Source organism: Pristiophorus japonicus, chromosome 11, assembly GCF_044704955.1.
Source record: "Pristiophorus japonicus isolate sPriJap1 chromosome 11, sPriJap1.hap1, whole genome shotgun sequence".
NCBI lineage: Eukaryota > Metazoa > Chordata > Chondrichthyes > Pristiophoridae > Pristiophorus > Pristiophorus japonicus.
In genome coordinates this window covers 59,730,022-59,755,946 of record NC_091987.1, presented here as the reverse complement: position 1 = coordinate 59,755,946, position 25,925 = coordinate 59,730,022, and the positions used below count along the sequence as shown (strand labels likewise).

Below are 25,925 nucleotides of genomic sequence, written 5' to 3'. Positions count from 1 at the left end.
AGATGTTAGACTAACTGGTCTATAGTTTCCTGCTTTCTGTCTCCCTCCTTTTTTAAAAAAAACTAGGGGTGTTGAATTTGCGGTTTTCCAATCCGCTGGGACCTCTCCAGAATCCAGGGAATTTTGGTAGATTGCAACCAATGCATCCACTATCTCTGCAGCCAGTTCTTTTAAGACCCTAGGATGCAGGCCATCAGGTCCAGGGGACTTGTCCACCTTTAATCCCATTATTTTACCAAATACTTTTTCTTTAGTGATAGTTTTAAATTCCCCCCTCCCTATATTCTTTAGAATCTTTGGGTGGTTTGGGGAGGGGGGGGAAATCTAGAACAATGGTTTACTCTAGTATAGGGTAACTATTTAAAAAAGTACCCAAGAATACTTGCAATAACACATGGCTACATTAGAGGTGGGTGGCATGAGTTTCACTCCCATGTTAACACATGTACCATCTGAGGCAATTTAATCATTGCTGAGTCCAAGCTTCAATCATTCTTTTTGATTCTGTAATGTTTACAGAATAAGTTTTGTATTGTTTGATAGGTATATTATGACAAGTCAAAATATTAGTTACACCAACAGGAGCTAGATTACCTACCTGTATATTGTACACATACCAAAGCAATCTCACCCAGTATTGTCCTTGGAGGAGAAAAAGGGATCATTTTCAGGTCACCACTTAATATGTTCCAAATTGCATGCTGTTTTTTCAGATCCACTCCTCAAAGTGCAACATAAGCTAGATTGAGCTGTTCCCTGCAAGATGGATAAAGAGGGACTGGATGTGGAACGTATTCCATTATTGATCTGAAAATCGCCCTCTTCCTTCATGAGCATTACTTGGTGATAATTCTTTGGTATGTGGAGTATGGCATTTAATATAGGAATACTGAACAGCGACAGATAACTTAGCTCAAACTGGTATAATAAACTTAGCACAGTTGTTTTTTTTGGATGGGATGGCAGGGCTTTAAAGAATGGTGAAGTTTACCTGGAAACTATCCAGTCGATGATCTGATCCCACTAGTTATTTGACCATAGACCTCTGCACATGCTTTGGTCCGTACAGTTTAGGCATAGGAAGACTCAGGTCTTTAATGAGGACTAAAACAGCCAATGATTTAACTATCCTCTTAAGGAAGAAGTGTCACTCACAGGCTGATCAGTGTTTCACAAAGAAAAACTGCAGCCAATAAACTTGAACCTAACCCCCACCGCCCCCCACAACCACACAAAAAATGTTGAGGTCCAAACTTAGAAAAACATAGAATATGTATGTTGTGTAAAAGTGTCGTGGGGAGTTTAACTACAAGTTCCTATTAAAGTTTTGCAAACAGATATTTTGTGGTTAGTTTAAGAGTTTGTGAGCCAAGCTACTAAGAAATCTACAAATGTAGCATTTTTGTTTGCCTGACCAATTGCACACCATCTCCACATAATGGCACACCTCACTTGCCCAAGTCCAAGGAGCTTAGGTGTAAATTCGGACAGCCAAGGTTGAGGGACCGTTCCTCCAAGGTGCTTAGAAATATTGTTGCGATTTATCCAGATAAAACTGCACATCTGACTGGGTTGCAGAGAGACAAGAGGTAAGCAGCTGAAATGTTGATAAACATTCCACTACTTGTCCAGCCAGAACTGCCCTGTTAGGGCATTGTCGTATAGGATTACTGGTACACTATACAAAAGAAAGCACCTGCAAAGTGAAAATCCCCTACTTCCTCTTACCTCATTATTTTTATTCAGAGAGTTAGGAGGAAGGAAGCTCAGAACAGAGTCATCCTGGAACAAGCGGTTCCGCATCTGTCGCAATGTCACAGGAAGATCCTCAAAAATGGTGTTTGCCTTCCCCACCATGTACAGTCTCTGTAAAAAATTTCACAAGCTGCAAATCAATCTTGCCATTATTCACAGTTTCACAATCAAAACTTAAATGTCAAGTTCCTAAGTTCAATTACTGGTTTGTGCTGAGTTAGCACTCACCCAGACAGTGATGGGGACACTAAAATCACTCTCCGTGTCCTGTGCTGGCAAAGGAGAAATACAGAAATCTGCCTTGGTTCCTATTCCTATTATTCAATGATCCTTGCTAGAAGTGCATGTGTGTGGACACTGGATAAGATCATAATTAGCATAAAAGCCTACAGGATTGAAAAACCTACTGATACTCATTCAATGGGCTCACAGATCGAAGTACCAGAGAACTGTCAATGCCCATAAAACCATACCCCGGCATGAATTACTGTCTTCAGCAGAGGATGAAAATTGGAAAATCAAAGCAAAAAGTGGCTAGAACAGACGCAGTACTGGAATTCCTGTACTAGCATATTTTTTTAACTAGAATATGCAAATATTTACATGCATATGTTGTGTTTTCTGTGAAGTCTCAGATAAAGTTGCAATATGCTAACCATGTCAGTTTAAAAAAAATATCCTCCCAACTCACCTCCTCACTCGGGGCCAACTGCAGAATCACTGGTGTTTCTTCAGAGAACAGCGAGTGGATAGAATTTGAAACACTGTCCAATGTGAAAGGGACTGGCTACAATGAAACAAAAAGGTTAAATCATTTTTTTAATTCTTCAAATTGGTTTAAGTGATTAAACTTGTGCCATAATATAGTCAAAGGAATAAAAATTCAGAAACACCCAATACCAGGATTTATCATCTCCCCCTCCCGCCCCACCCAAAAGTTGCTACTAATGTTCACCTGCAAATGGAAAGGAGAATATCAGTAGCCTACAACAGCTAACTAAATAATAAACCACGGTTTTTATATGAATTACTGCCCAACAGAATTACTCGATTTACATCGCCCTGACAAACAAACTATATCAACTAGACAATGAACAAAACCAGGTGGCAATTCTTGTTGCAGCAGACAGTAGCATACAAAAAGCCTAGATCATTATGGTACTGTTGTAGTTTTGTATGAAAACTGGAGTTAACAGCTGGTGGGACCATAAATCTTAAATTATTCCCTCGTGTCAGAGTGCATAAGGATGCAAGGGCCATTTACAGATTATGCAACAATGAGAATTTAAAACAAATGTGTTACTGTGGGTCCCTTTCAAAACAAATTGGTTACACAAATCCTCCAAGGAAGTCTACTGCTAAAGTTACACTCCCCCTTCAGTCCTTAGAAAAGGGAACATATGTTCAATTCAGCTGCTATCACCAGACTCTAGTGTCACCCGGGGACACACAGTGAAAGACAGAACAGTATCCCTGAACAGAGAGATGCAGAGCTCAGAAGCACGTAGGCAACACAGTTGATTATTCAAGTTGGCGTAATTCTAATATATTTGACTTGCAGTATTGCTGCCATTGATGGCAGTCATGCTGTAAAGTTGTCAAAGCTTGAGAGCGCACACTGCCATTGGCCCTTTAGCTGTAAAGAGAAAGTGACTCAAGCCAGAAAGGCGAGTTAGCCTGCAACGCTTGCGCAGCCCCTATCCTGGAGTTGCCTCAGACCGGAAGTGTGTTAAAGTGCACATTTAATCATTTTCATGAATCAATTTGAAGTAGTATATTAATGGAACTGTTTTTAAATTTGATTATGTCATGAAAATATGCACAAGAATTAATAACTTAGATGAAATCCATAGGCTGTGTGCCAAACCAGCACACCATGGCTGCAGTGTGTACCATCTACAAGGTGCACTGCAGCAACTCGCCAAGGCTTCTTCAATAGTACCTCCCAAAGCCTCAACCTCTACCAGCTAGAAGGACAAGGGCAGCAGATGCATGGGAACACCATCACCTCCAAGTTCACTACCACCTTCTCAAAGGCAATTAGGGATGGGCAATAAATGCTGGCCCGGTCAGTGACACCCATATCTAAGGATTGAATAATTTTTTGGGGGGATAAATTAGGGGAATAGGTCCATGTGCAGTCCAACAACTTGCATTTGTGACATTAAAAAACACCCCAAAGTGCTCTACAAATGGGGATACAAGGAAATGAATGTCAGGGCATGGAGAAAAATTAGATGACTGAAAGGTTGGTTGAATAGATGAGTTTTGAGTACGTTTTTAAAAAGGAGAGAAATGAAGAGGCAAGAGGGGTATAGGGAGGGAATTCCAGGGAGTGGGGCTAAAATATACACAAAAAGGCAGAGTGAAAGACTGACGAGTGAGGTAGGATAGAGGAGAAATACAAGGCTCTAGGAGGTTTCAACAGATATGGGGAGGCAAGGCGGTGGAGACATTTTTAGATGAGGAGTTCAATTTGGTACAATGTCATGCATTTGGGGTTGGGAAATTCCAAGGGGTAGATTTTTCCGCTTTGGGAGCAATCGGAAAATTGAACAATGCGCTTGGTAAGGTTACACTTCAGGTTTGCGCTAAAATTCAGTTGCATAATCAGAAACTTAAATTCTTCCATGAACCAGCATAATATAATAACATAAGAACATAGGAAACAGGAGTAGGTCATTCAGCCCCGCGAGCCTGCTCCGCCATTCAATATCATGGCTGATCTTCTACCCCAACTCCATTTTCCTGCACTATTCCCATATCCTTTGATTCCCTTAATATTCCAAAATCTATCGATCGGTGTCTTGAATATACAGGTTGAACCTCCCTTATCTGGCACCCTCAGGACCTGGCCATTGCCATATAAGGGATTTTGCCGGATATGGGGAGATCAGTGGCCCGGGGGGCAGGGAGGGGGTAGGAAAGAGGAGGTTGGCAGGCCCCCAGAGGGCCGGGTATCGGCACAGGCCCGAAGTCAGAGTGGAGGTCAGCTACCTTCTGCGCATGCGCCCCTGACCTTTAGAATCACGTCGGAGGGGTGGTGCGGGATAAGGGAAGTCCAACCTGTAACGACCGAGCCTCCACAGCCCTCTGGGGTAGAGAATTCCACAGATTCACCATCCTCTGAGTGAAGAAATTTCTCCTCATCGCAGTCCTAAATGGCTGACCCCTTATTCTAAGACTGACCCCTGGTTCTAGACTCCCCAGCCAAGAAACATCCTTCTTGCATCTACCCTGTCAAGCCTGATGCAACTGTTTCCTTTACATTATAAAGTATTCCTTGATAAAAGACTTTCATTTATATCGCGGCTTTCATGATCACCAGACGTCTCAAAATGCTTTACAGCCAATGAAGTACTTTTGAAGTGTAGTCACTGTTGTAATGTTGGAAATTTGCACACAGCCAACTCCCACAAACAGCAATGTGATAATTATCAGATAGAGTGTTTTTGTTATGTTAATTGAGAGATAAATATTGGCCAAGACACCGGGGATAACTTCCCTGCTCTTCTTAGAAATAGTGCTATGGGATCTTTTACGTCCACTTGAGGGAGCAGACAGGGTCTCGATTTAACGTCACATTCGAAAGATGGCACCTCCGCCAGTGCAGCACTCCCTCAGCACTGCACTGGAGTGTCAGCCTAGATTTATGCGCTCAAGTCCCTGGAGTGGGATTTGAATCCACGACCTTCTGACGCAGAGCTGACTGTGCAACCCACTGAGCCACAGCTGACACTGTATTTAAGAGTGGTAAACGTGTCGTTTTATTAATAGATCCGAAAATGGGTTTATCACCAAAAATAAGCAACTTTAATGAGGGTGTTCAGTAATGTTTCAAAGTCCATTCAGTTTCATGCATGCACGAATATTAACGTTGGAAAAACCACTCCGGGGTTGCGCAGGACCAGCTGAGAGCCGCATGGCTTCGTAGCATAGAGAACACGATGTCCAGACCTCCACTTGAGTAACCCGATTTAACGGACTTTAAAAAAAAACTATACTGAACCATTTAACAGTTTAATTGGTATACAATAGTCAGTTTTCGTAAAGTTATTTTATTAATAGAAAAAATGTTTAAAACATGACTACTAGTGCATGGGTATATAAGAAAATAAGCGCAATTTGAACAGCCTCCCTGAACCAGCACAATTGACAGAATCTCACAATTTCGACCTGGGGGCGGGGCCTGATTCAGGCGAATTGAATCTTGAACCAGCTTAAAAGATCGTGGGAATAAATGACGTGACTCACTTAGGTTTAAAATTCTCCAATCTTTTGCGCTGATTCAGCCGACTCCGCCTGGATTGCGCTCATAACTAGCGGAAATCTGACCCACTGCAAGGTATAAAGGATACAGACTGAGAAAGATATCTGGGCAATGGGTGATGATTCATTAAAAAGATTCACGAGCATTGTGAGGAGGCTATAGGGTTTCAGACTATATTATGAAGATCATTGAGTATAAAACAAACACTATTCTTCGGCTTCCCAAGGCTTTAGTACATCCACACTTGAAGTAATGTATCTAGTTTTGGTCCCTACATGGTGATAAAGCTTCTGTGAATCACCTTGGGATGTTTTACCACAATAAAAGGTGCTATATAAATGCAACTTGTTGTTGATGGATTTCAAAACTCTAGAAAATATGCAGAGAAGGACATCTAGAATAATAACTAGCCTTAGGAAGTATCCATTAATAGGATAGGCTCAAGAGTTAGAATGGTTTTATGTGGCCAGGAGGTATTCTTTTCCCAAGTCATCGTCTGAAACAGACTACCAAAGCACCCTTGTATAGATTTGCTATAGTCCTTTAAAAGGGAAGATCTTTAATTCAAAACAATGACATTTCCAGTTCTAGATACTAAGTTCCTAGTTACCCAAGATTAAGGAGTTAAAAGCTATGAAATTTTGCTCGATTGCCATAGCAAGTCGGAGGAATTTCCAGAGTTTCCCCCCCTAAATTAGCCACAGATCATTTTCCCTTTTCTTAGCCTCTCCTAGGAGATTCTAAGGTTATGGGGTGGGTCAATGCATAGTTGCAAAGTGTCTGGATGGGTAGGCTTGATGATCTTTTGCCGTTCTTATTGATAGGTTTGTAAATTACTGGATAAATATACAGCTAGGCTGTCCAAGGACCCTGCTGTAAATATTGTGTTGAGAATATATACCAAACCTGTAATGGTGTCAAAACCTGTGCATGATTCCTCCTCCTTTTCTAAGAATTTTTGGACTGTCAAATATACATCAGTTTTCTTGTTTAGTTTGTAATATTTGGTTTATTGAAATAAATTGAGAAAAAGCAAGGCTGCATTACTCATTCAAGAAACTCCAAGACAAAATTGAAGACAATATAAATAGGGTGGATTCTACAGCATTGAAATCTTCAAACAGTAAAGTGGAGCAATTTCTTATAGCACTTCTGTAATATCAATACACCATAAAGATGCAGCCCTGGCAGTTCCCTTTTACTCTCCTGCTCTACCCCTCAAAATAGCTTGGATGTGGTTAATGTTCAGTTGCTTTATTAACGATTTGCATTAACCTCACAGGCAGGGTAACAGATCTTCAGGAAGTTTCTTTGCAACTGCATATTGCACACAAGTAACCACCAACCGTGTGTGAAGTTTTATTTCAGCTTCCATTTTGAAGCTCAGTTATCAGTTCTAGGAAAGCCAACAGATTTTTAGAATTGCAAATCTGAATCAATACATTCAGAACATTAAATTGGATTATTTGATTGAAACCACTTTATTTACATAAATAATTGAAAATTCCAAATGATCACACTTGGGATTATAATTAAAATGACCAGGCACCCTCCCCCATTGCCAATATAAAAGTTAACCTCGTAAGTAGCTTAAAGTTTAATAAAGTTCCTTGTATACAAAATATTTTAATTTACTGCTGCTTTTGTGGATCTGCTGTAGCATGAATTTCAGGTCCAAACTGAAAATCTAAAAAATGAATGGTCTGTTTACAGCTGAGAATGCAACCATTGCAACAATATTAAAAGTTACTAATGATAAACTGGAGTACCCTAGTTGCCTATGACTATGAATAAACTTCATACACAAGAGGTTTTTTGATAACACTGTATATAAATGCACACTATATGACATGGGACTCAGTTGCACAGACCAGAAAGTACCCTGGTTCAATCGCCTGCATGTTGTTAGCTGGTCTCAGCTACGTCACTCCACTGGCCAGTGTTACAGATGGAAAGTGGGATGGCAGGGAAGAGGGGAATAGACCTCCTTTCCTGATCAGCGAACCCAAAAGTGGCAGTGTAAGTGTAGGGACATGGGGCTTGACTTTTCACTCAGATCGTTAGGGCCCAAAAAATGGGCGATGTTCCAGCCTTAGCTATGTGTCAGCCTTCATGATCGCTGGAACATCGCCCATTTTTGGGATTGCGACTTTCGGCTCAGCGATTTGAAATGGGCCCAGCAACAGCCCAGCGATGCGAAACGGGCCTCAGCGATGTGCAAGTCAAAGCTTCCCTAGCAACAGCCTTCTGCGCATGTGTTTTTTTTGGTAAACAGGTTTTCCCGCGTTTCAGGAGGTCAGGGGTCATCCACACATACGCAGAAGGCAAAGGGATGGGAAGGGAGACAGAGAGAGCAGAGAGGAAGGAGAGTACAGACTGGGAGTGATAGAATTAGAGATAAAAGTACATATAATTGATAGAATATATTTTAAAAATGTCATCTTCTGACGAAATTGTCCATAATGTGGAGGAGGGGAAGAAAAGGGCTAAGCTTTTCAGCGATGAGGCGGTGGTCCAGGAGGTGCACTCCCGGTGGGCCCAATTAACCCGGGGAGGGCGTGGGAAAGCCCCACCCCGGGAATATCGGAAATCTGGGCCAAGATCACGGACGTGGTCTCGTCAGCGTCCCATGAGGCGAGGGGGTCCAACCAGTGCCGGAAGCGCTGGAACTGCCTGGTTGCTTCAGCAAGAGTAAGTTTAGATTTTATATTGTAATGATGTAAATTGTAATTATAATTATAAATCTCCTGGATTGAATTTAAGCTCGTCATTCTTCCATATATTACATATATTCCCTGCTAAGATTTGGACAGGGCTATGAACCTGCACCCTTTTTAAGTGTCTCTGGCTGCTGTCACTTACACAGTGACCCGGCATGGACTGGGAGAGACCTGCCCTTGTATCCTGTCTGTCCTGGGGCACTTTGGGACATTAGCTCCAGTCATTGCCGAGTTCAAGGGAGATTGTAGTCGAGAGAGATGTGTGTATCAAGCATTAGCTCCCAAACACCATCTTTGTTATAACCGTGCATCAATTGTGGATAAAAACCCTATTAGCATATAACGTTGGTGAATGCTGTCTTTTCATGATAGTACACAGTCAATGAGCTTATGCCATGCTCTTTTCACGTTTGCAGAAGTTAGTGAAGAATCGCTCAGAGCATAGGCGAACCGGAGGAGGCCCTGCACAGCTAGCTATCCTCAGCAAGTTGGAGGAACGCGCTGTGGCACTGGTGGGAGTCCACTCTCTGTCGGCCACCTGTGGTGAGGCAGAGCCCTTGCTTGCATCACGTGAGTAATGCGTCAAGCAGTGTTAAAGAAATGTAATGTCATTTAATTATAATATAAGAATGATGTTATGTTATGCATGCAGCTATCCTGATTCCCATGCAGCCTCTGTGCTACTCTCAGGTTGACAACATAAAGAGATAAGAGTAGGAGCAGGCGATCTAGCCATCTGTCCCTTTCTCTGTCCATTCCCCATAAACAAACATTCACTCCCTTATCATTCTGTCTTTCTCCAACTGATTCAGCCTCCAGAGCTCTTTGAATCACTGAATTTCCTATGCCAGCGCAACGCAGCGCAAGAACGTGTGTCCTTCCGTTCTAATAAGCTCAGTAAGCTCAATTGTGTTTTGCAGGTCCACCAACACCCATGCGCAGCGAGGTGGAGGCGCGACTGGAACCCCTCCCCCTCCTGATGCAGGTGGTCATCACCACGGCAGGGGAGGATGATGACAGCAGTAATGACCCTGAGGAGGAGGAAACCGAGGAGGATGCCCCGACCGTACCTATTTATGAAAGTGATGTACCTGTGGGACCTGCGGCCACAATGTTGGTTTCGACGGAAGAGGTAGCGGGACCAAGAGGCGTGCAGCCGGTGATGCCAAGGCGTTTAGTGCTCACACCGACCTCAGAGGTCGGGTCAGCGAGGTCACCACACGCCTCCTCTGGTCAATCCGATCGAGGGCTTGACCTGACTGTGCTTGGGAGTGTGTCCCGGTCGCCTGCTCGCAATTCAGAGGATATGCAACAGATGATCCGGGAGATGCATGCGATGACCGCCTCCATCAATGCCTTGCGGCATGTGATGGTGGTGGGATACGGCACTGAACCCCAAGGTGCCGTCATCTGACATACCACCAACACCAGCATACAAGCGAGTCAGGAGGAAGCACTTCCTTCTGAGTCGGAAGGCGATTCCCCAGCTTCGTCTCTCTCCCCAACAGCCGATTGCGCCACCATCACCCCCACCACGGCAGGAAGTCTTGCCATTGCCCGCTGCACTCCAGCTTCATCTCGGTATCCGGGAATCAAAATGGGTGGTGGGGTTAAGTCACAGGGGGGGTTGGGGGAGAAAGAGTACAGAACCTGGAGGGAAACATCGACGCAGGTAGGGATAGAGGGTGCTTTATTGTTTTTTATATTGTTGATATTGTTCATTGTTGTTTTTATTGTTGGTTAACTGTTGGGGTGTGGGTTGGATGTTATTTTAAAATAATACATTTTGTTAATAGAATAAAAAAAAGTTATTTCACTTTACAACTGTTGTGCAGTATCTTCTAAATGTAAATTAAGGTAAAACTATCAACTGTTGTAAAACAACGGCCAGATCAGGCAAAGATGAAACGTAACTCAACGCAAATGCAACTGTTGTCTTTCCGTAACCATAACTGTAACTGTGACTGTCCCCAATGTAAATTCATGTAAAGCATTCATTTATGAGCTGCTGGCACAACAAGCTTTGCAGCTGCATAACTCCCACATGGTTTTTCCCGTCTTGCTGGGGGGGAGGGGCCATACATTCATCGCCAGGCTGATTGTCCTCCGAGGTCCTCACCAGTCTCCTCCTCTTCCACCTCCACTCTCTCGAGGTGGACTGGCAGCCTCATCTGGCAATTATTGTCCTCTCCTTATAACTAGGTTATGCAACATGCAGCACACCACAATAAACTCAGCGACCTGGTCAGGGTGGTATTATAGGCTGCCTCCAGAGTGCTTCAGCACTCCAACTGTCTTCGACGATATTGCGTGTAGCTATGTGGCTTTCATTGTAACGCTTCTTGGCTTCCGTCTGGGGATTACGCAGGGGGGGGGGGGTCATGAGCCAGCTGGCAGTGCCTTATCCTTTATCCCTCAGCATCCAACCATGACCTTCTGGCTGACTGTTAAACAAGTCAGAGACAGCACTCTCACGCAGGATGTGCGCATCATGGATGCTGCCTGGAAATTAGCATTAACTGCCATGATTATTTGGTTGTGGTCGACAACAAGCTGCACATTCAGAGATGGAATCCTTTTCGGTTACAAAACACCTCCGCGTTCTGTAAAGGTGCTTTCAGGGCGATGTAAATACAGTCTATTGCTCCCTGCACCTTGGGAAAGTTTGCTATTCGAGAAACCCAAAGCCCTCCCGGTCTGTGCCTCCCTGGTCATAGGGAAGTTTATAAAGTCCATCCTGCGAGCATAAAGGGCTTCAGTCACCTGTCAAATGGAGCAATGTGTGGCGTGCTGAGAGATACCCCTTCCCTCGACGAATGTCTGTCCCACCTGTAACAGGGTCTATGGCTCTCTATCGGACTATTCAGCCATCACTTTGGGAGTGGAAGCAAGTCTTCCTCGATTCCGAGGGACTGCCTATGACTGACCACAGAAGTCACCAGCTGAAGCCTGAAAGAGAGCCTAATGCGTAGAAGGATAGTGCCACAGTAACCTGTACCTCAACGGGCAGTGCGGTCCTGATGGTGCTGATAGGCTGCAGATCCCCCTTGATGAGCTGGCATATCTCATCGATGACCTTTCAGAAGCACAGCCTCCTAAGGCACGTGTTATCAGACAAGTTGAGGCAAGATTGCTTTTCCCTGCAAGTTCGCCGGCTGTACGTTCTCCTCCTCCGCATTAGTCTGCCACCTCTTCGATTGGGCCCTGTACTGAACCCTTCACTAAACCCAACTTCAGACTCCAGCATGTGAGCATTTACAAGTAATGGTAGAGAAGCTACAGACCCCATCACTATTACTATTATAATTAAAAATGACCTTTGTACTAAAATAAATATAAATATAACTGAGTGGATCAATCAGTAACTTAAAGGCCCTTAAATAAGTCTCAAATTATAAGCCCCTTCTTTAAGTAGCCTTCTCACTTCCTCCGACTTTCAAAATGACATCCGTAATGCTGAGTTCTGTGAGGTAGAAGCAGGTAAAAGCAGCTTTTCTCCAGCAATGTCCAGCAATTTTCTCGGCGAGCAATCAGCCCGGTAATATGTGGGCGATGTGCCAAAAGTTGTGCTGGGCGATCACCTCGGCGATGACCTCGGCGATGTGACACGAAAGTTGGGCTGGCAATGTTCCGGCCCAATTTTCCACTTTTTAAGCGAAATGGGCGATAGCCTGCCTTTTGGGGCGATATATGGGCACTAGCCCAGCGATCTCAAGTGGAAAGTCTAGCCCATGGGAATAACAGCACACATCACTTGGTCTGGACGATCTGATGGAGCAATTAAAGCAAGTGGAACACAGATATAAAGCCAGACTAATTCTAAAGAGGTTATCCAAGGCTTTATAATGCATTGGCAAGATAAAGCTTGGGAGTTCTATTTTCAATTTACATTAGGAGAGTTTTCAGTGATGCCCAATAAAAATAATACAAGTTTAAAGGGGTTGAGCCATCAGTGAAAAGTAGAGAAGATTGAGGGAGGGGTCCTCAATGCCATACATGAAATCTACTTATCAATCTCCTGAAGTTGAGACTACATATATAGGGTTAGAGGGCAGGGGATAACTGGACTAGAGCAGACATAATTAAGTTGCCATTTTAAAGTCAAATATTTTATCCTTTTATATATTATCTATCATGTTATTTATAGTTAAATAGAAATTTGAGAAGTAGAATTGGTTGGAGCACAGAATTTAAAAAAAAACAAAACAGGCTGAGGAGCTGGGAGATGCTAAACTGAGGTGCTACTGGTGTAATTATGGAATGAGAAGTTTGCATAGGCAGCTTCCATTATAAATGTGACCAGAGAGATTTATAAATGGGGAAAGTGCACAAACATAAAATTCCTGATATTACTGATTGATTTCCTGTGGCATCGCACATGGAGAGTCAAGACTTCAGGTGAAATGGGGCATAACTGAAACAGGGTACACAAATTAAGATTTAATAAGACCAATAGATATTAAACATCTTGCATCTGCATGCATGTCCCATCTTCAACCTTTACCTTTAGTTGTCAATGTTTTTGTCTGTCAATTTTTCCCATTATAAATTCCTACACTCACATTTATAATGGAAACTGCCTGTGCAAACTTGTCAAATGGTAATTACACCCTCTCACCAATGGTGGGGTTGTAGTGTCTCTTTTGCATCTCAGCTTGTCAGCCAGTAAAGCAAAGAAGCTCCTATGCCTCAATCACCTCTACGACTCAGCTTTCCAATTTGCTATAAGTTTTGCTATGTAACTATAAATATATGAATTTAAATAAATATAGTGTTGGAAAATTACTCACATTTTCAACAATGTACGAAATTCCACTCTTGGGCAGAACTAGCTCTTCTATTCCCCTCACAGTCACCAGAAAGTTGGCACGCGGTCGGTGAAACAAGCTGCCAATAGCAAGTCCTGGCCACAAAAGATCCTTGAGAAACAAAGTGCATAATTTTCAGCCAAATCTGGCACAATTTATTTCTGCTTTTTAGAAGCTAAACACAAGCACAACACTCTCCTATAAATTTGTTATTTACATTTGCATTACAGCTAGCACATGAACCAAATGATGCCATCCATGAATACTGCATCCAGTCTTCCTTTAACAAAGTCAAACAGCAATAACTTCACTCTAATCTTGCATTTTATCAGTTGGTTCTTCTGATATTACTGGTAGTTTTGTCTCCTCCCCCCTCCCACCACCACACAGATCAAAGGAGAGACAGTAAGAAATCTAGAATAGATTGTGGCTGATTTGGTTATTTTGGGGGGGAAATGCAATCTGCTTTCCCCACCTCTTTCCTCCTCCCTCCTGCCACATAGGTTGAGACAGCCCTCATTCTTCCATAAAGCTGGAAGACCATCCCTGGTTTAATACAGCACTAGGAATATCTTAGAATGAGGTTCCAACCGAGTGATGTTACAACTAAGGGCATGTAGTATGCTAAACATCAAAAATCAGGGTGCTATAGACAAAGCTAAGCAGAATGGAGGTAAGTTCTATTGCCCTACCAGACTCAGTCAATGGTTGTGGACCATCAGGCAACTAACGAGGAGGTTCCAAGAGTATCGTCACACTCAACTATGACAAAGCCCAACATGCATATGCAGGAAACAAGAATGAATAGGCTGCAAGTGTCTTCAGCCAAAAAAGCCAAGTGGATGATCCTACTCAACTCCCTCCCAATGTACCTTTGCAGATGCCAGCATCCAGCAATTTGGTTCACGCCACTGATCAAGAGGTGGCTGGATGCAGCGAAGACTATTGGCCCCAACATCAGAGTTATACTATTGAAGACCTGTAGACCAGAACCAACCACACACCCAGCCAAGCTGCGCCAGTGCAGCTATGACTTTGTCATCTACCAGACCTTGCAGAATTGCCCTTGTATACCTGATTCACAAAAAACACGACAAATCTAACCTCTCCCAATTAAAGTCTTCAGCTTTATACCCCATCACAGTCTTGATCCAGACATTGAAGCAAAAGTTGAATATCAGAGGCATGGCGTGATTAACTGCCCTCAATAGAAAGGCAGTATTTGACCAAGTGTTGCATCAAGGAGCCCTGGCAAAGGTGAGGTCAATGGAGATTACAGGACAGACATCCAGTGGCTGGAGTACTGACATACAGGAAGATGGTTGTAGTCGTCAGATGCCAATCATTGCTGAAGTTCCTCAGGGCACTGTCCTTGGCCTAACCACCTTCAGCTGCCTCAAAGACCATTACAAGGTCAGGAAAGGGGTCGTTTAGCTCCATTCACAACTCTGCATAATTCAGCACGTCAGCTCACAGCAGAACAATTTCCAGATCTTGGTCGACAATTATGCAACACATGTGTTACCTTCAGTATTGGGCCAGGCTACAGTACATATTATTTACAGGACACGCTGCAGCAACTCAGTTAACTTCACATCACTTCCCAGCCTCAGAATTTTACAACCGAGAAGGACAAGGGCAGCAATATCATGGCAACACAGCAAGTTCTCCTCCAAGCCAAAATCATCTGCATGTTGCCATTCCTTCAGTGTTGTTGGATCAAAATCATGGAATCCCTTACCTAGCCATTGTTTTTGCGCATGTGCAGTGCATGCCAAACCCAGAACTTCCGGGGCCTTTTACAAGGCTTACATCGCCGTACGCACATGGGACAATGGAAAATCTGGGACAATGTTTTGGAAACTCAATTTTAGAAATTCTTCTGTAGTTTAAGAATATGCAGTATGGTTATCATATATTTTTTATATATTTATAACATTGTGATCTGGTTCGGTATAAATCTATACATAGGCGATTATATTCTAAACAAGTGGTAAATACTATGTAGATTGTATTTTTAAAAGTAAAGCTCAGGCCTCCCTTACTCTAAATATGCCACAGCTCAGTGTGGCACTGAATGTCAGACATGATATTAGGATGTGCTGAGTTAATAAATCTTATTCAGAATGATATTAGGATCCTATGATTAGCCTCTGCTCCCCTGGGTACTGGGTGAAGAGAGAAAAAGGAGAGGAGGAAGAGAGAATTCAGCAAGGATAACCACTCCCAACACCCTGTTCTTTTCCTCCCACCCCAAATTGTAAAATGCATGTGTGGCTGTTTTCTTCCATACCTCAGCCACCCACTGAAAATGACAAAATAATGAGTTAACTTTCATGGCTCCTCTTACCAACTCCACTAGATGTCTCCTCAGACTGGAAATTCACAATGCGAGTGAGCAAATCATGACGTACAGTGTAAGAAATGTTGTTAGTTACAAGTATGACTCAGTTTTACTGTACAGCTCTGCCCATTAGTATCATGAAAATTTTTTAGTAGAGTTGGCCCAGATTTTGCTATCAGCGGCAAATGAAGGGTGCTAGCTATTCATTACACTTACCCACAGACTTTCTAAGGGATTTTGCACTGGAACTTGTGCTGCTTTCTATGGCATCTGGGATCTGTGTGAATAGGGCAAGCAAGCAACTGTGCATGTCCGTAACCAAGAATATTGAAGAATCCTTACTGAGACACCCACAGTCTGGAACAAGAAGTGTGTTAGAATAGTTCATTCAATGCAAATAAATTGACAAAAAACAAAATAAAGAGGAAAAGAAAAATAGGATTAAGATAAAGAGATACTTATCACAACATTCCTTCTCAGCTGGACGGCTGCGCAGCTCCCTGCTGGTCCCGGACAGCCCAGGACCAGCTTTTCTAATGTTACGTTTCGTGCAGAAACCTGAGTGAACTGCACAGCCCCTTAAAGAAGCTGTGCACCCTAAATAAAATTAGGGGGGGGACATTGCTTCTCACACTGTTAAAATTTAACTTACACTTGAATGGACAAGCCTCAACTTTTCCTGGTGTTTAGTAGGTATCTATAACTTAAGTACCCCAATTTCACATCCTTCCATATATTTGAGTGCCAAGTCTCTTGGCAAGATTCTGTTTATAGTAAAGTTTAGCAGGACAACTCGGACAGCAACTTCCTGATTTCTGTGTTTAACTGGGCATGTGCAGGCGCTGGAAATTGCTGTCCTATTTACATTTTATTAACAGTGAGTACCGATAACCTCACTATTATTTCTACTGCAAAATCTGGGCCAGTAGGTTTAGTACAAATGAAACTGCAGAGCATATTTCATAGCAGGTAACACTCTCTCATAGGTGAACTTAACAGTTTCAAGAATTCAAAAGACACAAAGCTCAAATATCCAGTATGTATCTCAGAAGGTAATCAGTTTCCAATATAGCATCTTTGCAAAGGTAAATCATACTCTGCATCAACATACAGGAAAGAAATAGTGTCAGTTACCTCCTCAACCGAAAAGCCCATAGACAAAGACACAACATCTGGAATGCGGCCCCCAGGCAAAGGTCCTGCATCTTGGAAATGAACGGACTGCGAGGCCCTCAATATGCTGAATCGGTCACCAAAGGCTCCTTTAAAAATGGATATAGATTAATTTTAGATTTTCTGTAACATTGATTTCTTCCATCAATAGTTTTCTGCAGATGTAGTAAGCACACCACTATCTGAATTTCACTTAATTACAAGTTTCAATTTTTTTTTTACAGAATAAGCACATTAAAACTCTCCAATGTAAACAATTCTATACAGTAATGAAAAAGAGAAAGAGAAGATTAAGTCTAAGTGTTGAACCAAACTGGAAGAGAAGAACCCTAGATAGTTGGATAGCTCTAAAGCCATTCTGTGGAAACTCAGCCATGTGGAACAGCATAACCATTAAATATTCAGGTAAACATCACTAACACAAAGTTAATGAGATGGGCAAATATTCAACTAATCATTGATGACCAACTGTCTTCTAGCACTAGCACAACTAATTAGATCCATTGGGAAAGATGTTAGGAAAGGTGGAGGAGGGAGTTGAGAAACCGACAAGAGGAAGAATAGAATTTCATAAGTTCCTTGAAAGTTCTCTACTCAGGTTTTTTTTTTTAATTAAAAAAGTAATATAAATAAGCTTTTAAGAGTGCATCAAAACAAACAATACATGCTGCGCAAAGGTAATATGACGAGGTGGGCAATCCTAAAATATATAACGGGCATGATGTCTTTAAATTCTCTAACTATGCTCACCAATAGCTTAGTTGATAAAAGCAATGTGCAATATTGGCCAGATGATTCCAGTTTCAATTTCCAGTCTGTGTGGAGTTAAATGATCTCAATCCGGATACCAACTGGGGAACTACAATTGATATTACTGGCCTGGGGCTTGGGAGGATAAAAAGTTGCAAGCCAGATCCCCTCCCTTGCTTTTGTGGCTCTTGCTTAAATGTGCATGGCTGGATGTCAGGTAAGGAGAGAATTGGGCTCAGCTGTGAGGACTTTAGTTTAGACTGCTGGTACTCACCTTCTAAGCTTGCACATGAAAAAAAGCCAAGTACCAAAGGGCACCTGTGGATCAGAACCCTAGTACAATTCAATACCTTTTAAAGACAAGAGGGAAGATTGACTGGAAAAAAAATTCCTAAACATTATGTCAGTGATCACAAAATCACAGGTTACTACATAATAAAAACCAGTGCTACATTTGAGACTTACAAGTTTCAGTTACTTATGCTTATTTTTTTTTTTTAAAGGGAGCTTTTGTCCCCTTATTCTTGCCAATTCAAAAGTGGAGCATATTTCAGTGGGAGATTATTTATAAACAGTGATCACAATATTAGGTTTAGTGTACTCATGGGAAAAAGACAAGGAAAATTTGGCAAGTAATGGGAAGGCTCCAAAGAAGGATATATAGTTCAGTTACAGGCTAGACACATTCCCATGAGGAGGAAAGGAAGGGTATCCAAAGCTAGAGCCTTGGATGACTAGAAAGAGATATTAAAATGAAACAGAAAAAAGGAGGCTTGTAATAAATATTGGGTAATGGTGATAGCTCTCTAGAATACAAAAGGTACAGGGGAAAACTGAAAAAGGAAATAAGGGGGCAAAGTGTGTATGAGAATAGATTAGTGAGTAATGTAAAAGGAAACCCAAAAGTCTTTTATAAACACATAAATAGTAAAAGGGTAGTCAAAGGGTAGGGCCGATTAGGAGCCAAAAAGATCTTCATATGGCGGCAGAAGGCATGGTTGAGGTACTAAAGAGGATGCTGTCAATGTCACAGTAAAGGAGGAGATAGTAGAAACATTGGATAGGATAAAAATAGGTAAAGAGGCGGTACTAAAAAAAGTTGCCAGTGCTCAAAGTGGAAGTGTCACCTGGTCCGGAAGGAATGCATCCTAGGTTGCTCAGGGAAATAAGGATGGAAATTGCAATGGCTCTGGCCACAATCTCCCAATCCTCATTAGATATGGGAGTGCAGTCACAGTGCAGAAGAATTGCAAATGTTAGACCCCTATTTTTTTTTTAAAGCAGAAGAGAGGACAAACCCAGCAACTACAGGCCAGTCAACCCAACATTAGTGGTTGGGAAACTTTGATATATATTAATCTAGGAAAAAGTGAATTGGCATTTAGAGAAATATGCATTAATAAATGAAAGCCAGCACAGATTTGTTAAAAGCAAATCATGTTTGACTAACTTGATTGAGTTATTTGATGAAATAACAGAGAATGGATGAGGGTAGTGCGGCTGATGTGTTTATTGGATTTTCAAAAGTACCACACAATAGACTGGTTAGCAAAATTGAAGCCCATGAGATTAAAGGGGCAGTGGTTATGTAGATACAAAATTGGTTGAGGGACTGAAAGCAGAGAGTAGTGGTAAACGGTAATTTTTCAGGCTGGAGGGAAGTGTGCAGTGGTTCCCTCCCAAGGGTTGATGTTGGGACCACTGCTCTTTTTAATATATATTAATGACCTGGACTTGGGTTTACGGGGCATAATTTTGAAGTTTGCAGAGGACACAAAACTCAGAAATGTAGTAAACAATGAGGAGGATAGTAACAGACTTCAGGAGGACAGACAGATGGGTGAAATGGGCAGACACATGGCAGATGAAATTTAATGCAGAGAAGTGTAGTGATTTGGTTCAGAAAAATGAGAGGCAATACAAACTAAAAGCTACAATTTTCACGGGGGTGCAGGAACAAAGAAACCTGGGGGTGTACGTAATGTCTTTGAAGGTGGCAGGACAAGTTAAGAAGGCTGTTATAAAACAGCAAACAGGATCCTTGGTTTTATAAATAGAGACAGAGTACAAAAGCAAGGAAGTTTATGCTAAACCTTTATAAAATACTGGTTAGGCCCCAGCTGGAGTGCTGTATCCAATTCTGGGCACCACACTTTAGGAAGGATGTCAAGGCCTTAAAAGGGTTAGAGAGAGGATTAGAGAGGGGTTACAGAGGAGATTTACTAGACTGGTACCAAGGATGAAAGACTTCAGTTACATGGAGAGACTAGAGAAACTGGGGTTGTTCTACTTGGAAGAGATTATAGGGAGATTTGATAGTGGTGTTCAAAATAATGAAGGGCTTTGATCGAGTAAACAAGGATAAACTGTATCCAGTGGCAGAAGGATAAGTAACCAGAGGACATTGCGTTAAAGGTAATTGCCAAAAGAATCAGAAGCGACAGGAGAAAAAAAAACAATGTTTATGCAGCAAGTTATGACGATCTGGAATGCACTGCCTGAAAGGGTGATGGAAGCAGATTCAATAATAACTTTCAAAAGGGAATTGGATAAATACTTGAAATGGAAAAATTTGCAGGGCTATGGGGAAAGAGCAAAGGATTGGGACTAACTGGATAGCCACGACATCCGAATGGCCTCCTTCTGTGCGCTATGATTCTATATAACATTTTACTTGTGCATTCAGAAAAACTTTCCCTTCAACAGAAACGCAAGTGAAGTTAACAAGCTACTTTTGAAATTGTCAAGTATTGAATTCTCTTAAAGGGAACGCAGTTCTGAACCAAACAATGCTTTTTTGTAAATGTTGCAGTAAAACTAGCTGTAGGATTGAATTTCTGTTGGAGCAGATATTCCCCTTCAATAAATATTCACATTAACATGGTGCCTATTCCCATTTACTGAAAACATTTATGTTCTTTATACTTAGAAACAGGAACATTCTAACCACAAATTCAGTACAACTACCAATATTACTTTGATTTTACACTTTCAGATGACTGCAATCATATTGTACTTCACAAATACCACAATATTTGCATAGTATTTACAGCACAAAAACAGGCCATTCAGTCCAACAGGTTGATGTCTTTTACCTAATTGAGAAAAAGTTCAAAACATGTCATACTACTGGGCAGAACTATCATACTATTCAAAGAAATTGTGGAAGTGTCTCTACACCTGATGGTTTCATCCTTGTGATGAAAAGATGGGATAACAGAAAAGTACGATAGAGATATATGAGGAACTGGGTAACATTAGTTTATACAATAGCATTTCATCACTGGGATCTGGTTTTAAATCCAGCCCAAACTGATGGTTGTTATCTGGAAGAGTCCTATGTGAAGTAAGTTTTGGTAGTCTCAATCGTAGTGAGCATGGGCTAAAAATAGCAGTGGCTCACTGTCCTGTTTCTTGGCGGTATTTGCCGTTTTGGGCGATAATTGTATCGGCGAGAAATTGCCCGGCTGAGTTATGCCAGCGGTTTCGAGGTACCGCTGGGGTGCGGACCGCCGGCGTGCACCATCCTCAGATCGCCATGGCGTGATATTTGGCTCAGCGGCGACCCGCAGGTAAGTATAAAAAAAAAATCACCCACAAGAATCAGCAGAGCTGGGCAGTAGGCGAGTAGTTCTACAAGAAAAAGGTTAGTAATGGTTTTTTTACTTATTATTTTAAAATTCTGTTGTGGTGATTTAAGTTAGAAGTTTTATGTTCTGTTTTTTGAAAAAATATTTAGTCTTTTTCTCCTCCTACGCCCAACCCGCAGCCTCAGGGTAAATCTTTTTTTATTATCGCCCATTTTCTTTAAGAACCACCCAATCGATCCTAAATTCCACTTTTTCGCCAAGAATCGGGGTGCAACGCCCATTCTTTTCCACTGGACATATTTTTTTCTTTTTTGGGGGGAAATTTTCGCCGGCGATAATCTTTGGAATCTTAGGTGGCAATCGGGTGCTGGCGGGTTGTTTGGAAATTCTAGCCCCATGGATCTACTTCCTAATTGGCAATCTCAAGCCACAGGATATTTGGTGGAGAATGGATATGGGGTGCACTTGAGGTTTGGGACTGAGGCACATTGTTGTGAACTTTGCCGCATCAGGCTGCACTGTACCTGATCTGGGAATGCTTGATACTGTCAATGGCAACAAAAGACCAATTTTTATTAGCAGCGCTGCCATCCTTTGATGAGCTCAAAATAATCTTTAAAAAGTAACAGTGGCAGAAAAAGCACCTTCATGCCACTATTAATAACATTTTTACTTGAGGAAATTAGCATAATATTGCAAATGGGCAAACAGTACAAGTATAAGAGCCATTTTCCTAGAAACTGAAGTAGTTTTAAAAACTATATTCAAGGATTCGCAATTTCGAAGGTGAATCTTGTAGGTTCTGTAAAATACTTCCAAATTTCAAAATATAATTGAAGAAAGCACAACTGCCAGTGTTGAATCAATATTGGCCTGCTGTGGTTTCTCAATGTACTTTGTTCCACTTCCCTGTGGGACTATGGCTCAGATGGAAGCACTCTTGCCTCAAGAAGTTTGTGGGTTAAAACTCATGACAGATTTGACTGTACTAGATCGACACTCAGTGCAATACTGAGTGTGGGGTATTGTTGGAGATGCTGTCTTTTGCATGAGACATTAAAATGAGATCCAGTCTACCTAATCAGCTGGTCGCAAAAATATCATAGCATGATTCAAAAAGGCACACGAACTCTCCTAGTATTCGGAGTAACATTCAATTCCCAAGCACCACCACCAACAGATTATCTGGTCACGCATTAATTTGCTCTTTGTGAGACTTTGCTGTGTGCTAATTGGCTGCCATGTTCACCTACTTAATAGTGAGCGCACTGCGCAAAGTTGTAAGCAATTATATAATAAGGTGCAATATAAATGCAAGTTTACACAAGACTACTTGATAACTCGGAAAGTTGGCTATTGGCAATGCCAATTACATTTAAGTAAAACATGGCAAAGTAGGACCTCAAAGATAGTAATCTCAGGATTGCGACCAGTGCCATGTGCTAGTCAGAGTAGGAATCACAGGATAGCTTAGATGAATACGTGGCTTGAGGAGTGGTGCAAAAGGAAGGGATTCAAATTCCTAGGACATTGGAACCAGTTCTGGGGGAGGTGGGACCAGTACAAATCGGACAGTCTGCACCTGGGCAGGACTGGAACCAATGTCCTAGGGGGAGTGTTTGGTAGTGCTGTTGGGGGAGGAGTTAAACTAATATGGCAAGGTGATGGGAACCTATGCAGGGAGACAGAGGGAAGTAGAATGGGGGCAGAAGCAAAAGATAGAAAGAAGAAAAGTAAAAGTGGAGGGCAGAGAAACCTAAGGCAAAAAGCAAAAAGGGCCACATTACAGCAAAATTCTAAAGGGGCAAAGCGTGTTAGAATGACAAGCCTGAAGGCTCTGTGCCTCAATGCGAGGAGTATCCGGAATAAGATGGACGAATTAACTGCGCAGATAGCAGTTAAAGGGTATGATGTAATTGGCATCACGGAGACATGGCTCCAGGGTAACCGAGGCTGGGAACTCAACATCCAGGAGTATTCAACATTTAGGAAGGATAGACAGATAGGAAAAGGAGGCGGTGTGGCATTGCTGGCTAAAGAGGAAATTAATGCAATAGTAAAAAAGGACATTAGCTTGGATGATGTAGAATCGGTATGGGTGGAGCTCGGGAATACCAAGGGGCAGAAAACGCTAGTTGTTTACAGACCACCAAACAGTAGTAGTAAGGTTGGGGACAGCATCAAAGAAGAAATTAGGGATGCATGCAATAAAGGTACAGCAGTTATCATGGGCGACTTTAATCTACATATAGATTGGGCTAACCAAACTGGTAGCAATGTGGTGGAGGAGGATTTCCTGGAGTGTATTAGAGATTGTTTTCTAGATCAATATGTCGAGGAACCAACTAGGGACTGGCCATCCTCGACTGGGTGATGTGCAATGAGAAAGGACTAATTAGCAATCTTGTTGTGCGAGGCTCCTTGGGGAAGAGTGACCATAACATGGTAAAATTCTTTATTAAGATGGAGAGTGACAGTTAATTCAGAAACTAGGGTCCTGAACTTTAGGAACGGTAACTTCGATGGTTTGAGGCATGAATTGGCTAGGATAGACTGGCAAATGATACTTAAAGGGTTGACGGTGGATAGGCAATGGCAAACATTTAAAGATCACATGGATGAACTTCAGCAATTGTACATCCCTGTCTGGAGTAAAAATAAAACTGTTAAGGTGGCTCAACCGTGGCTAACAAGGGAAATTAAGGATAGTGTTAAATCCAAGGAAGAGGCATATAAATTGGCCAGAAAATGCAACAAACCTGAGGACTGGGAGAAATTTAGAATTCAGCAGAGGAGGTCAAAGGGTTTAATTAAGAGGGGAAAAATAGAGTACGAGAAGAAGCTTGCTGGGAACATAAAAACTGACTGCAAAAGCTTCTATAGATATGTGAAGAGAAAAAGATTAGTGAAGACAAACATAGGTCCCTTGCAGTCGAATTGAGGTGAATTTATAATGGGGAACAAAGAAATGGCAGACCAATTGAACAAATACTTTAGTTCTGTCTTCACAAAGGAAGACACAAATAACCTTCCGGATGTACTAGGGGACCGAGGGTCTAGTGAGAAGGAGAAACCGAAGGATATCCTTATTAGGCGGGAAAGTGTGTTAGGGAAATAGATGGGATTGAAGGCCGATAAATCCCCGGGGCCTGATCGTCTGCATCCTAGGGTACTTAAGGAAGTGGCCCTAGAAATAGTGGATGCATTGGTGATCATTTTCCAACAGTCTATTGACTCCGGATCAGTTCCTATGGACTGGAGGGTAGCTAATGTAACACGAGTTTTTAAAAAAGGAGGGAGAGAAAGCAGATAATTATAGATCTGTTAGACTGACATCAGTAGTGGGGAAAATGTTGGAATCAATTATTAAGGATGAAATAGCAGTGCATTTGGAAAGTAGTGACAGGATCAGTCCAAGTCAGCGTAGGTTTATGAAGGGGAAATCATGCTTGACAAATCTTCTGGAATTTTTTGAGGATGTAACTAGTAGAGTGGACAAACGAGAACCAGTGGATGTGGTGTATTTGGACTTTCAAAAGACTTTTGACAAGGTCCCACACAAGAGATTAGTGTGCAAAATCAAAGCACATAGTATTGGGGGTAATATACTGACGTGGATAGAGAACTGGTTGGCAGACAGGAAGCAGAGAGTCGGGATAAACGGGTCCTTTTCAGAATGGCAGGCAGTGACTAGTGGAGTGCTGCAGAGCTCAGTGCTGGGACCCCAGCTCTTTACAATATACATCAATGATTTAGATGAAGGAATTGAGTGTAGTATCTCCAAGTTTGCAGATGACACTAAACTGGGTGGTGGTGTTAGCTGAGGGGGACGCTAAGAGGCTGCAGGGTGACTTGGACAGGTTAAGTGAGTGGGCAAATGCATGACAGATGCAGTATAATGTGGATAAATGTGAGGTTATCCACTTTGGGGGCAAAAACGCGAAGACAGAATATTATCTGAATGGCGGCAGATTAGGAAAAGGGGAGGTGCAAAGAGACATGGGTGCATGGTTCATCAATCATTGAAAGTTGGCATACAGGTACAGCAGGCGGTGAAGGCGGCAAATTGTGTGTTGGCCTTCATAGCTAGGGGATTTGAGCATAGGAGCAGGGAGGTCTTACTGCAGTTGTACAGGGCCTTGGTGAGGCCTCACCTGGAATATTGTGTTCCGTTTTGGTCTCCTAATCTGAGGAAGGGCGTTCTTGCAATTGAGGGAGCGCAGCAAAGATTCACCAGACTGATTCCCGGGATGGCTGGACTGACATATGAGGAGAGACTGGATCAACTGGGCCTTTATACATTGGAATTTAGAAGGATGAGGGGATCTCATAGAAACATACAAGATTCTGACAGGACGGGACAGCTTAGATGCAGGTAGAATGTTCCCAATGTTGGGGAAGTCCAGAACCAGGGGACACAGTCTTAGGATAAGGGGTGGGCCATTTAGGACTGAGATGAGGAGAAACTTCTTCACTCAGAGTTGTTAACCTATGGAATTCCCTGCCGCAGAGAGT

At 42.2% G+C, this 25,925-nt stretch overlaps 1 protein-coding gene across 1 annotated transcript in view; it reads right to left on the bottom strand.

Annotated features, from left to right (window-relative positions):
* The window catches only part of atp6ap2 (ATPase H+ transporting accessory protein 2), a 52,086-nt gene that overhangs the window by 22,215 nt on the left and 3,946 nt on the right, over positions 1-25,925 (bottom strand). The window contains exons 2-5 of the mRNA XM_070893435.1: positions 17,032-17,159; positions 13,536-13,664; positions 2,447-2,542; positions 1,729-1,866 (exon numbers count right to left, since the gene is read on the bottom strand). Of these exons, the coding sequence (XP_070749536.1) occupies positions 1,729-1,866; positions 2,447-2,542; positions 13,536-13,664; positions 17,032-17,159 (491 nt within the window). The remainder of the gene's footprint in view (positions 1-1,728; positions 1,867-2,446; positions 2,543-13,535; positions 13,665-17,031; positions 17,160-25,925) is intronic.